This window comes from Peromyscus eremicus, chromosome 3, assembly GCF_949786415.1.
Source record: "Peromyscus eremicus chromosome 3, PerEre_H2_v1, whole genome shotgun sequence".
Lineage (NCBI taxonomy): Eukaryota > Metazoa > Chordata > Mammalia > Rodentia > Cricetidae > Peromyscus > Peromyscus eremicus.
Window position 1 is genome coordinate 36281100 of NC_081418.1, and position 14307 is coordinate 36295406.

A 14307-nucleotide genomic window follows, 5' to 3' on the forward strand; every position below is an offset into this window, starting at 1 on the left:
ACACATATGTATGAACACAAGAGACAGACTGTGCTAAGTCAGTTCTTTGCACGACTTCATTTCACTAACCAGTTTTAGTTGATGCCCTCCAAAGCGACTTTCAAATACATTATCAATCTGAATGTACAATTTAGGACCTCACTGAACAAGTTTGTATGGAAAATTGAAGCTACTGAACATAAACGAAAATGTGATACTTAGCAATTGGGCATTTATCACTATGGCCCACCACATGCTTCTATAGGGACATAACTTGTATAACTAGAGACTCCAGCTGATACCAGCTTTCATATGAGAATTGCCCCACAGATTTTTACTTTCGTCATTTTGAAGACACTCAGACTCACTCTACTGTTTAAGAAAGGGAGAAAGCAAAAGACAAGCTTTTTCTTCTAACCTGCAAATCTGAAAGGTGAGGGGAGAATGCGGCTAAAAGGGAACAATGAAAACTGCCTCTTGGTGGCATCACACTCAACAGACTGTGGCCTCCAGTAAGTGGCAGCCCCCAGAGCTTACTCTACTAGGGTGCCATATGCTGTTTGTCCAGGATAGCCCTCAAATATACCTGTCATCCTTATCAAATCATTATACACCCATTCACAATCATTCCAAGCTTAATACATCTTTGGTTATGTTAGGTAGAAGCCATTTTCATTCAAAAACAAAGACTGCCCAGTAACTGAAATATTCGGCATTAAGTCCAGATGTGCAAAGCAAGGGCAGGGGATACCCAACTTGAAGATCAGTTTCTTGTCTGCACAGCTAAATCTGATTGGCTTCTCTTTGGAAGCACCTGGAATATGGTAAGAATGTAAATATGAGTAATCGGAAGGCTACTGAGAAAACTGAAACAAGCCATTGTGAAAACTACTCAAATTAGTCCAGAAGACATTCAGCAATGGTAAAAGTCTAAGACAAACAGAACCATCTGTGAAATCAGGACACTTAATCTGGATGTTTGTAAAATAAATGAGAAAAGAATTGAAGGACTGAAAACAAGTGTAAGGTTGTGTGGGCTATTAGAATGGTAACAAGTGCAAAGGGTAGATTAAGACACAGAATCTTGCAGACAGCTACTCCTATTATAATTGTCTATGCCCAATATAAAGACCTTGGCACACAATTTCCAGTGACTGCTTCAGCTCAGGTACTTGGACAGACAAGTGATGGAAAGAGGATCTTGGTATGTTTGGAACATACCAAGGTTGGTTGACTATCGCATCCAAGTGTGTTAGTAAAGAGCAACATAACTGAGCCCGCTAGGAGTATGAGTTCTAGAGACACGCTGCTTATGTTACCCTAGGGGTTAGTATCCTCATGGCCTGTCCCTCCAGCACATCTTATTTTACAGGGTCACATCACTCGGGTGGCTTCTGGTTTTCTTACCAGCAGTAGAGATAAACTACAGCACTCTGCAGAGTGGAGCGATTTCGTTAAGTACTGAGAAGAGTGACTGGTATTCATGTTCAAGGTTCAGAGACGATTACTGTCACATTTACACATTAGCTACCAGCAATTCCTATGCAAACACCAATAAAGTCCCCTCCACTAAACAAAGCTATAGTAGCACTGTTGGTGAAATGTCAAAGATGCTCAAAAACGACAGGAGAAATTCAGTGAGGAACGACAAAGGCACAGCAAGCTCATTGTGTAACCTCAGAAAGGAGAAACAGAAAGCCAGTGTGAAAGGATTCCCAGGCCGTTACCATACAGTGTTGTCTCCTAAGCATGTCTCGGTAGTAGGACACACACACTACTTTTCTTAATTATAAGATGTCAATAACACGGACACGGTTTAGCATAACAGAGCATTTAATTGCACATTTACTTCGCATCAACCATCAGACACAGTGATCATATTGGCCACTTCCACTGGTTGGCAGGAGGCTCTTCCAACAGTGGCTCCCATGGCTTCCACTGCAGCATTTTCCTTGCCAGACTCAGCTCATTTTCAGCCTATTAGTAAAAGGAAATTTGAAAATAAGATTATTTGATTGATTATTCAAGAGGTATTATCAGAGTAATACCTGGAAGTTAACTACTAGAACTCAGATTTTCACAATCAGGATTCTAAATCATGAGGTATTCTACCATCAAAGGTTGAGTATTACAAAATTCAAGCTTCAGAGCCACACAGTCACCACCAAGAAAGGTCAGCTCTGACTTCCGAGAACGAAATCTGCAGGAGTTAGTGTTCACAAGCTCTTAGAGACATAAAGCCCATCCTCCATCGCTAACAGCGGCTTTCAAACTCCACCCACGTTCTCACTTAGCCATCAGCCGCAAGTCAGTGATGCCCAAACCAGCAAGAGATGCCCAAACACTAAATGTTCAACGTTTCTTTACCTGAAGAATCACCTCTTCTACTTTACCACCCTGAAGCAAGTTTTCTAATTTTTCAACATCTGGTTCCTACAGTTTTAAGGAGAAAGGAAAAAGAAAATTATACATAGAAGCATATCTGAATATTTTAATATCCTACACATTAAAAAGCCATATAGAAAAGCTCTTCAAACAAGCAGTTCTTCTCTCACCATGCTCTTATTTTTTTCAACCAAAAATTTGATTTTTGGAAATCCATTTCATTCTCTATTTGATTACTTCTTAATATTAAAAATTATTAAATATTGACATACTTAACAAAGGTAAGACATGATACATTACTTAGTCTTTCTAAAACAGATTTTCAAATATTTTATTTTTGTAAATATTTTCTATACCACCAGTAAAAGAATTAAACAATAAAATGCTATGAGAAAAAAAACTCCTCTTCTGGGTCTATATCAAACAATGCATAATAAATAAATTATATATTCAAAAATGTCACAAATATCATAAATTATAGCCCCACACGAGAAATGACCTAAATGACCACCACCAATGGAACTGATCCATCAATTATGGTTCTGAGATATAACAGAATACTATATGGCAATGGTACTGGACAAATTATAATTATATGTAGCAACCCAGATGATTCCCTCAAATATACTAAGTATGAAAAAACAGACATGAATGGGTGTATGAAAATCATTCCATTCCTACAGAGTTTAGAAACAGGCAAAATGAATCTATTATGTTAAAAATCAAAATAGTAGCTATCAATTGGAGGGTAAGTAACTTGGAGTAAATGATTTGGTGACATAGAAGGTCACTTTTTTGTATGATATTAATTAGAATGTGTTAATTCTGAAGATCCATCAGGCCCTACACTTACGATTTCTATATATTTTTCATGTACATTATTTTTAAGAAAATTGCTAATATGGTACCTAGACTATCTAAAAAAACTCTTTTCTAATAGACTAAACTGTTTAGTCATTATCCCGGTGGGTTTTGTCCCATAAATTGAAATGAAAAGAGTGTTAATGATAGCAACTTTGTACTTTTGATGGTATGGGAAAGCAGAACCAGGCCCTCGCACATGTGAGGCAATGTTCAACTCTGAGCTACATGCCCAGGAACACCTAGATCTTGGGGCAGACATATTCAAACCAGTTGGACAAGGTAAGGGGCATTCAAGAAAGAAAAGAAAGTGACCCCCAAAATAAAGCTGCATGGACTCAACAGAACTGCCAGCAGCCTGAAACTGCTGAAGTGTAAGACCTAACAGGAAATGACAGGGTGGATTAAGATAAAAAAGCTAGACCTCAGCAGACCTTACAGACCAAGCCAAAATCAACCCACAACCAGGACTCTCCCTCTAAATCCATCAGTTAAAGCTAGGCTTCATATACCCAGCTCATGAAGAAGCTCCCGAAGTTCAGCCTTTCAGAAACACAACACAGAAAAGCACAGGATGATTTTTCAAGAGGAAAAAAATGTTAGATTTACATACTGAGAACACATTCTTTATAAGCAATATGAGACACAAAGTAAGTAAGATGGGACTACAAATAAATAATTGGTTTGGAGGCAGCTGAAATAGCAGAGCAAAGGTTTCAGGTCCCTAAGTGAAGAGGTGACAGCAGCGAACTCTGACATTGACTGTGAAATGATATAAAGACATAGTAAGTGAAAAAAAAAAATACTGAGATACATTTTTTCTTGTAAGATGGGAACCAACTAAGTAGCTCAGACTACTGAAAGTAGTGACAAAATGGAAGAGGGGAACAAGAAAACAGACAGGATAAACAGACAAAGGTCACTGAGAGGGAAAGCTGAGGAAGAATCAAAGGCACAGTGGAACAATTCACCTCTGAGAAGCAGGGACATTCTCATTCTGTGAGGGAAAAAGACATCAGTTCATGTGCCTCAAACAAATCAAGCTACCATTAACCTCCTTTAAAGACTGAGTTTGTAAGTTACTTCCAGACTTGGCAAGCTAAGGATCAGTTAAAACTCAGATGCTGTTTAACTATAAGAACGAGGTCTCAGCCAGACGGTGGTGGCGCACGCCTTTAATCCCAGCACTCGGGAGGCAGAGGCAGGTGGATCTTTGAGAGTTCGAGGCCAGCCTGGTCTCCAAAGCGAGTTCCAGGAAAGGCACAAAGCTACACAAAAAAACCCTGTCTCGAAAAGCCAAAAAAAAAAAAAAAAGAAAGAGGTCTCATTGACTGGCATTTTGATAACCTAATAATACATATGCTGTTATCACTTGTGCCCAGATGAAGAGTTTTTGAATTCTACAAAGTCTGTGAAGTAACCATGGGGGTGAAAACTCAGCCACAGTTTGACGGTTCTAGGAAAGTGGCAGTTCTCTCATGGTCTCCCGCCCAGCACTGTGATTTAAAGCTGTGGAAGGCTCCACTTGGTTGGCCACTATAACAAAATACATAGACCAACTGAATTAAACATTAGAAATTTCCGCTGAGCCTCATGATAAAGATGTGTGACCTCGCCTATTCTGGGTACTGAGGCAGAAGGACTGCAAATTCTAGGCATGCCTGAGTCATATATAGAGTTCAGTTCAAGTCCATCCTTGGCAGTTTAGTGAAAGCCTGTGTCAACACACAAAGTAAAAGGGATACATACGGTATGCTTGCCTTACTTGTGTGAGGACCTAGGTTCAATCCCTAGCACCATCAAGCACACAAAAACCCAGACTTCTTGCAGTTGTAGAGAGCAGACGTCCAAAGTCAAGGTGACAATATAACTGGGTCTAGTGAGGGTTTGTTTTTCCCTGAAGTCACAGACAGCTGGCACCTTGCTATGCACTCCTACATCCTTCCCTCGCTGGGCTCATGGGAAAGGGGCAAGCCCTGACTGTTGGTGTCTATTTCTATATGTATACTAGTCCTTACAGGATCAGGGTCCCAGCCTTGTGAGTTTATTTAACTTCAATTATTTCCAGTGATGATTTATGTCTAAATAAAGCAATACTACATATTATAGCTGTGACATACAGATTTCTGGGAACAAAGTATTCAGTTCCAGGATTAACACTCTTCAGTGGAGCTTCTGAGTAGGTAAGAAAACCAAGTGTGGCCCTCTTCTTGTACAGCAAAGCCATTGAATCTAGGGCTCATACATGCTAAGAGCTCTACCCCTAAGCCATACTTCCAGCTTTTTATTTTGAAACAAAGTCTCATAAAGTTACCCAGGTTGGCTCTAAGCTTCCTCTGTAGCCCAAGGTGACATGAATTTGTGATCTTCCTGCCTCAGCTTCCCTAGAAGCTGAGGCTTACAGGCCTGCATGACCAAGGACCAAGTACTTTCTAAAATAATTACTTTGACAGCTTTCTGTCACCTCACCATGACACAATTCTCTTGTGCTTCTGTTCTTCTCTACGGTGACTGGAAATCAAGATGGATGCTTCTACAGTAAGAGGTAAAAGGTCACTGACAACTAGACAAGGAGAAGAGGTACAAAAGACACCTGCAACGTCACCTCAGGCCATGGATCCAGTTTTATTCCTGTCCTGTAACAGTGCTTCACACACAGAAATCAGTCAAAATACGGGTGTTTGCTGAATGCAAAGGAGAAAAGATGGCAGAATAGCACTGAAGGAAGGAGAGTACACATTAAGAGCCAAGTAAGTAACTGAAAATATTCCTTAAATGTCTTCCTGGATGTATAAACCCAACCCAAACAAACTGACTTAGCTACTTACCGCTTTGACCATATCCAGCTTCTCAATGGTGATCTGTTCTGTGTATTTTCTGTAGGCTACATGTTTAGGGAACTGCTTCATAATATCAAGAATCTTTGTATACAATATTGTTAGCCTCTGAAAAGACAAACCATACACATTTCAGTAAGTTAAAATACCACCAGATTACACAGAACATACGTTAAGTATCTCACAGGAAAAACTAAAAGAGGATTCACAATTATAAACTGTGCTTTACTAAAATTCATATCTATGCTCAATCTCACTCTGTACAACCTGAGGAAAAGTGGAATACAAACATGGAAATTCTTCCTAGCTGTGATACATATAAAAATTGTGTGCACATATATCAAAAGTATAATAATAAGCTAAATTAAAACTAACTTGTATCTAATGGCCTTCTTTGGAAATCTAATCTTTATTAAGGCAGAATTCCTCATCTTGAGGTAATGGGTACTACAAATGGTACAGAGCACATCAGAGATGCCAGGTCTATGGCAAGACCACCAAGGACAGCAGCAGACTTGGAAGGAGCCGCCTGAGCCTCCCAGACAAGCTGTTTGTACTGTGGATGGCAGAGCCTGAGGAGTGGGTCTACTCCAAGCTCTCTGGCACCCAGAAGATCCTAAGTACATTCCAGATGTCAGACCCTACGCTATTTACACTGTTGGGTTTTAGTTTTGCTTTGATGTGGTTCTAACTGTGCTCTGTTCTTTCCTCTTGGAATAAGGAAGTATGGAACTTGTTTGTGATCTTACAGGAACCTACAATTCGGAGACTTTGGATAACATGTGTATGCAGTATACATGCATCTGTATGCATGTTTGCATGTGTAAGCATATAGGTGTTTATGAACGTATAGGTGTACCCTGTGTGTGCGGAGAACTCAGTTTGATGTTGGGAATCTACTTCCATCTCTTTCCACTTTATTTATTGAGGTGGGGTTTCCTGATTGAACCCAGGGCTCATGAACAGGACTGAACTAGCTGGAGCTTCCTCAGGGGATCCTTCCTCTGTCTTCCGAATGCTGCCACACCCACACAGCATTTAAGTGGTTGCTAGGGATCTAAACTCAGTACACTGAATTTTTTTAAGAAATTTGAAAGGTTGTGATCTGATTTAACTCTTAATTTTGGCATTCTTTTAATTCTTATCCTCTCAAATTTATGAATATAGTGCATATATTCATTTTTAGACAGTATTTTAATAAGTTTCAATCTGATTCAAATTTTGAGGGTTTAAAAAAAGATTGGGGTGGGGGCAGTGATGAGATGGCTCAGTGTCTAAGAGCACTGGCTGCCCTTCTAGAGGACATGGGTTCTATTCCCAGCATCCACACAGCAGTTTACAACCATCTGTGACCCTAGTCCTAGGGGATGTGACACCCTTTTCACCGGTACCCAGCACACAAGTGTACACAGACATACATGCAACCAAAACACTCATACACTTGAGTATCAAATAAACTAAAAACAAATATTTTCATCTTTTGGGATAAAAGAGAATGCATCTAGTCTTACAGAAAGTCAGATGAGAATAAGAATGATCAACATAGGACAATGCAAAGAAAAAAGTGTCTATCTAATTTACTATCCAAACTGGGACACTTCGCACAGTGAAAGCAGACTCTGACATCATTATGTCAAAATACAGATGTAAACCAGAGCAGTCCTCTCAAACAAGATCCATGCAGACCCTCCACCTAAGCATTTCCGTAATCACAAGCAATCAACACTTCTTAACAACAGTTTTCTTTTCTCAGTAAGAATGGATTTTTCCAGTGCTGCCATGTAAAGTACTATGTGCTGTTTGGATATACAGACAGACTGGACATGGATCAAATGCTTTCTATATAGAAGAGACTGGAAAAAAAAAACAAGAGGAGAACATGATAAACAACATAAAACACAAAATCCATTTAAGGTAGGCTGGGGTAAGATACAGAGCAGAGAGGTAGTACTAAACAACACTAAACTGATTACCTGCATTCACAGAGCTTCGCTGCCTAGAGAATGTATAGGATGTTAGATCAGAACAATACCAGCCACAGAGTGTCTCCACCTCAATATTAGCATCCTAGAAAGGAAGAATCACTTTAGCAGAAAGCAGAGGGGTTCATAAAAAAAAGATGCATCTGAGCCACCTTAGAGGGAGAAAGGGAATTGAAAGCTCAAAGGTGTTGGAAGAAGCAATTTACATGCAAAGGAACATAGGACTAGATGGCAAAAACCACCAAATCTACAAAGGAAGTGGATAGAACTCACAGCTGTGCCGTGCAGTAAGCAGCTGCTCATCCAATACAGCTGTAGAGTACGTGAAATGCACCTCACTCAGACTGAGATATGGTGTAAGAAGAACAGACTGGAAAAGAGGCTGCAGACCAGCATTATTTTCATATTGATTCTATACTAAAATGATAGTATACCAGATGTTACGTTAAATCATAAAAAATAATTTAAACAAACAAAAAAACCTTCTTTTCCCATTGAAACAACGTCTTCTATATAGCTCGGGCTGCCCTCAAACTGAAGATCCTCTTGTCTTAGTGTCCCAAGTGCTGGGATGACAATCATATACCACTTTTAGTTTTTTATATTAAAAAAAAAAATTTCTAATGTAATTTCTAGAAAACTTAAAATTACATTAAGATAGCTTACACGTTTGGTGCTCACATTTATTTGGGTAGCATCTGACTAGAAATGAGTATACCAAAGAAACACCGAGGAGATAAGGTAGGAGGAAGAGTTAGACTGCATGTAGTTCTACATACCAAGTTAAAGAACTTGGGCCTCTTTGTGTGGGGAACTAAAAGACATAAGAAAAAGGTGCGGTTAAGTCAGGTTTTAGAAAAATTAACCTGGCAGTCATGAGTTAAAGAAAGAAACAAATCAAGGCCAGTAATAAAGCTGTTGCAATTGTTTAAACAAGAACAAGGGCTTAAGCTGTACTGATAACTAAAGGAGGATGGAGGAGGTCAAATGAGACTGTTAGAGAAAAAACTCAGCACAATTCATTATTGGAATAAATATGAACGTAAAAGATTCTAATATCAACGACAACATTCGAACTCTGAGCTGGGGCCCATCAAGAGACATACAATCCATAGAGGAAGAATACTATAAACAGAAAACCAAGACTTCTGTCCCCACAGTAAGTCTGAAGTACAAATGCATAAAGAATGCAAGGGAGTCATTCACTATGCACTGACTACACACCATGTACTAGTCAGAGTTCTAGCAGTGAACACACTATAAAATCTTATCTTTGTGAAGCCTGGGACAGACAAGATACATCAGCAGACTGTGGTCTGTTACACAGTGATCTGGAGAATCCCTAAAAGGACCCTAAAATTGAGAAGGTTTTAAAGAAAGAAGTGGCATAACCCGATACATTTTAGCACTTGCAAATCAGCTGGAAAAAAAAAAGTCAGGAATAGTAGTTACGAAAGTAATGAAATTATCACAGGAGTGAGGAGAGCGACAGAAAAGTGGTTCTAGCCAAGGAGGTGGAGAGGCGCATACAAACTCTGGATATATTCTGAGAGTCGAATCCAGACGATTTACTGAAGTAGCGAGATGTGAGATAATGAAAGCAATCCAGTATCATTTCCAATGGGAAATCTTAGCTGGATATGTTAAGTATGGGTTACCTGCCTGACATATAAGTGAAGATGCTCACTGACAGCATGTGTGTGTGTATACATGCATACATACATGACTTGATAAGAGGAGAGGTCAGGACTTGGTATAGAAACAGAAGAATTAACTATTTATAGGTAATGCTTGAAATCTCCACTCAATGAGAACAGAGCAAACCTAAAAACTGTCTAAGAACTGGGTCATGAATACCACAACAAAGTATAAAAGTGGGGAGGAAACAACTGGAAAGGGCAAAGGATTAGGGAAAAAACAATAAACAATAACAAACCCCAAAAAACAAAAAACAGGATACTTCGAAGCCCTGACACCCGGTAAACAAAGTACTTAGTGTAGAGCATCAAAAATGTCAAACATGCTGCTCTTGGGTCAGGAGACTCAAAGGTGCTGGCCTGAGTTAAATTCCCAGGACCTACACGGGGAAAAGAGAACCAACTTCAGAGAGCTGTTTTCTGATCTACGCACACTGGCACATGCACAAATAAATAAATGTAATAAAAACATTTTCAATGCTACTCTTGGTACAATTAAGAGAAATGTGAACTGACTAGATTTAGCATCACTGGTATCGTGGGTAACACTGGAAAGAACAGTTCTGCCCAGGTCTGGCTGAGGTATTCTCAAGAGGTAACGAGAAGGTGCAGATAGTAAATATCGATAACTCGAGTTGTTTATGCATACAGGGAAGGAGAGAAATGGTGTAATTGCTGAAGACGGGGAAATGACGGGATTTTCTGTTGAGGTTTGTTTGGCTTTGGTTTTTTCCCAATGGATACTGAAGGAGGCAACTGTTATGGTGGTGGGTGGGGTAGACTTGTGTGTGAAATCCAAAGCAGAAATGTTTAAGGCAGGGAAAGGGTGGAAAAGGAAAATGCCGACATGGAGGGCGCTGAGAACAGCTCATACAACTGAAGCTACGAAAATGCCAAGAAAAGGGTCAAGAAGAAAAGTGTCTTAATGCAGAGGCCACGGCAAAGGCAATGTAAAAAATCTGCCGCGCGCGCGCGCGCACACACACACACGAACACACACACCGTACTTAACACACACACACAACCTGCAAGACCAAGGTCACACACACACACACACACACACACCGTACTTAACACACACAACCTGCAAGACCAAGGTCTCACACACGCACACACACACACACACACACACAGGAACACACACACCGTACTTCACACACACACACACACACACACAACCTTGCAAGACCAAGGTCTCACACACACACACACACACACACAACCTGCAAGACCAAGGTCTCACACACACACACACACACAACCTTGCAAGACCAAGGTCTCACACACGCACACACACCGTACTTACCTCGTGTGGAGTGTCGCACACAGCCAATCCCACCAGGCCAGTGGTCTGTGCAGAAACAAAACACAGCCGTGCTATTTACCGTAATCCCACGCGTCACCGCGCGCGGAAAAGCCGGCCCGCCGCTCCCGCGACCGCCCCGCCGCCGAGGGCCCGCCCGCCGATCGGCCGCCCCTCCGGACGGAACCACGAACCCGCTCGCCCCCTCCCAGGACAGCGGAACACTCCCCAACCCCGTCGGCTTGGCGTCTCCACCCACGCGGCTGCCCACTGCCCCGTCCACGGCACCACGGTGACCTCCACTCGCTCACCTTCCTCAACAAACCCGCCATGACGGCACCCCCGGCCCCGAGCGCACGGCCCTCTGGGAACCCCTCCCAGGCCTGCTCAATCGAGCGTCGATGCCGCCGCTGCTGGGTCACCTAGGAAACGACTTGGTTCCAAAGGCGGGGTGAGTGTTATTCCCGCCCACCTGGAAGGGATTTGCGCGTGTGCAGCTCATGCACAAGGCTCAGCGGGGGCTTGTGCGCTGCAGAGACTGATTCCGCCGTTGGGGAAAACGCTACACTACGAAAAACCTCAAATGTAGTCTCTGCAGGAGCTTTAGTTTTGCTTAGCCTTTGATTGATGTCTTCACCGCATTTCCCCAGCTTACTGAAATGAGGGTGAGAGCCGGCCTGAGCATCACGAAAAAATGCTCTCCTCCGCATGTGTGAATACGTCCTCATAAGTGGAAACTATAAAGTGGAATTAACCATCTGATGCATCCGTTTGCTCTTGAGGAAACTGATAAATGGAAGGTTATGAAGTCATAGTCTTTGTTCCAGTGGGAGTTTATGAGGTCATAGTCTCTGTTCCCTCTGCCGCCAGATGCTAAGAATGTCTGCCGTTGTTGAGTGTGTTCTAGAATGTAGAATCATGGCTTTATAAAGGATGCATGTGTTCTTTGTAACTTTGGATTCAGGCATCTGCTGTGCGGTATTTGCTAAAGACACCGAGGGTAGACAGACCTGGCTGATCCTGGTTAAGGTACTACAAAACTGATCGTTTCCATGTGGTACAATAAGTAGTTTTCTGAACCAACCCTTTGTAGAGGGGCATACTGTGAATGAAGAATTGCTAATGGTATTCTAAGCTAGGGACAGTAGAATTCGCTATAAAGGGCACATCTCATAGCATCTGTGATATCAGAAGGGGATCTAGAAATGTCTTAACAAACATTGTAAGAGGATAGAATGTTCTGGGTTCTTAAGTGGTAGAAGTGCACTGTGTTACCCAGAGGAGTAAATATTCCAATCCTGGGGAAAAGGGATCTTATGAAATTCTGTAAATGCTAGAGAGAGATTAGAGCCGGGAGAGCCAGAGCCAAACTTTTGACCCTGCATCTTACAGAACTTAATACTCTTTGGGCCCTCTAGCCTGTCCAAAGAGAGCTGGAGCCTCCAGTTCTGCTTCTCGGTGATGGAAGCTTTTTATTTTTGTGAGAGGCTCGATTTTATCAAAATTGGGTGATCAAAGCGTCTCCTTGAAATCCAGGCCTCTAGCTCGACAGAGGGAAATACTAGGAAAACACCTGAAAGAGAGAGTCTTGGTTCCTATACCGGTGAGGTCGTTCCTGAAAACCTGCCCAAGGGCACAGCTCCTTCCTTTGACATCTGTCTCTTGTCATTCATAAGCAGACAGCAAAGGTGAAAATGATGCCTAGCCAGGGAGCTTGCGTCCCCTCAAAAAGCGAGAGGGAAAAAAAAAGGCCCGTTTAAGTGAGTTATTAAAGTCGAATAACAACCAAACCCCAGACATTCGGAGATCATCTACCTCTTGTGCCATTTGTCTGGAAACAGGCATGTTTCCAATTATTTATGCCATTCCCAGGGTTTTCAATCCTATTATGGACAGTTCTAGAAACTGTGAAGATGGTGACATCTAATCCTCCAACCTGGATTGAATTTAAGTTAAATATTGAGATTAAACTTATAAATAAAAAGATAAAAGTAGGCTTAAGAATAAAGTTTAAATATGGCAAAAAAAAAAATTTTTTCCTAAGTGTTAATACTTTGTTTGACTAATCTCATCCAACATAAAATGACAAGTGAAATAAGACTAGAGGGATACAGAATAACTAATATAGAGAAGGGACTTCACAAATGAGTCGAAATGTGATCACACACTACAAGTCTGAACTAATCATTCACTAAGCTGTTGTACTGATTGCTTATTCTGTGACAAAGGTGTAGGGACAAGAAAGCTCTGATGGGACTGAGGGAGTTGGGTCTCAGTCCCCAGCGAGCTTTGTTGTGGGAGACACAGAAAAAAATTCAAAATTAATAAGTAAATTCATACACTGTGACCATCTCCAAAGGAAATGAAGAGTGCACAGCGTGCACTTAGGAGGGCACGGAAGCCTCTCTGAGAAGGTGGCATTTGTGTGGAGACATGAAGGTAAGGAATTCTTGTCACACAGAACTAGCTAAAGGATGCTGCAGCTGGAGGGAGCAGTCGGAGCAGAAGTATTGAGTACAGAAAGTCCTGTTGCCCCAGGCAGCTTCAAGGTCAACATCATTGAACCAAGGCACCCTCTGATGAATGCAAAACCTTCAGCTCTAACTAACTGGACTCCCCCACCTTTCACTTTAGCAAAGCCTACTTCTTTGGAAAAATTCCAGTAGAAAGAAGCAAATAATAGCAAAAATGTCATGTTTCCTAGTAGGACTGGTCAAAACATTTAAAGAGCGGTACAAGGGGGTGAAAAAGGGAATAAATTTAAAGTGCAATGCCTGCCTTAGGAGCTGACAGGGAAGTGGACAACAGCATCTGCATTAACAACTGCGGAGAAGAAAACTTTGAGGACCTCCCAAATCCTGGCTAAAATTATGAAAGCTTTCACAAAGGTACAGGGTGGAATTTTCATACTAATCTGCATGGTTTGAAAGCCTGCATAAATATTTTCATCATGTGTCTACACACACACACACACACACACACACACCTTAAAATTTCATAGTCAACATGGCTTTGGGGCCTAAGCGCTTCCTTGTTTGTAATATAAAATATTACCTAATACAGAATGTATAACTCAGAATGCAGTAAGAAACAGTCTTTGGAGTCTTTATGTTTAAACAACCCACCCTTTCTGGGCTACCAGGTAATTTTGTAATGCAAAAATAGTTGAAGCCTCCCAAATGCCTCTTCCTTTTCCAGTTAACTCATGAGACATGCAGCTTTCTGACCAGCAGGTGGTGGCAGAAGTTAATGACAAGCTTACA

The 14307-nt window shown here is 41.3% G+C and overlaps 2 protein-coding genes across 2 annotated transcripts in view; one reads left to right on the plus strand and one right to left on the minus strand.

Moving 5' to 3' along the window:
* Positions 1 to 1794: 1794 nt before the first annotated feature.
* On the minus strand, positions 1795 to 11450 carry Ndufa5 (NADH:ubiquinone oxidoreductase subunit A5). The gene is made up of 5 exons (XM_059257435.1): positions 11356 to 11450; positions 11048 to 11092; positions 6054 to 6170; positions 2347 to 2412; positions 1795 to 1956 (listed from the first exon to the last, which is right to left on the minus strand). The coding sequence occupies exons 1-5, from the start codon at positions 11374 to 11376 to the stop codon at positions 1855 to 1857; spliced, it is 351 nt and encodes a 116-aa protein (XP_059113418.1). The 5' UTR covers positions 11377 to 11450; the 3' UTR covers positions 1795 to 1854.
* A 466-nt stretch (positions 11451 to 11916) lies between these two features.
* The window catches only part of Asb15 (ankyrin repeat and SOCS box containing 15), a 45164-nt gene continuing 42773 nt past the window's right edge, over positions 11917 to 14307 (plus strand). Inside the window, exon 1 of the mRNA XM_059257436.1 lies at positions 11917 to 12073. The gene's annotated coding sequence lies outside the window, so the exon portion shown is untranslated. The remainder of the gene's footprint in view (positions 12074 to 14307) is intronic.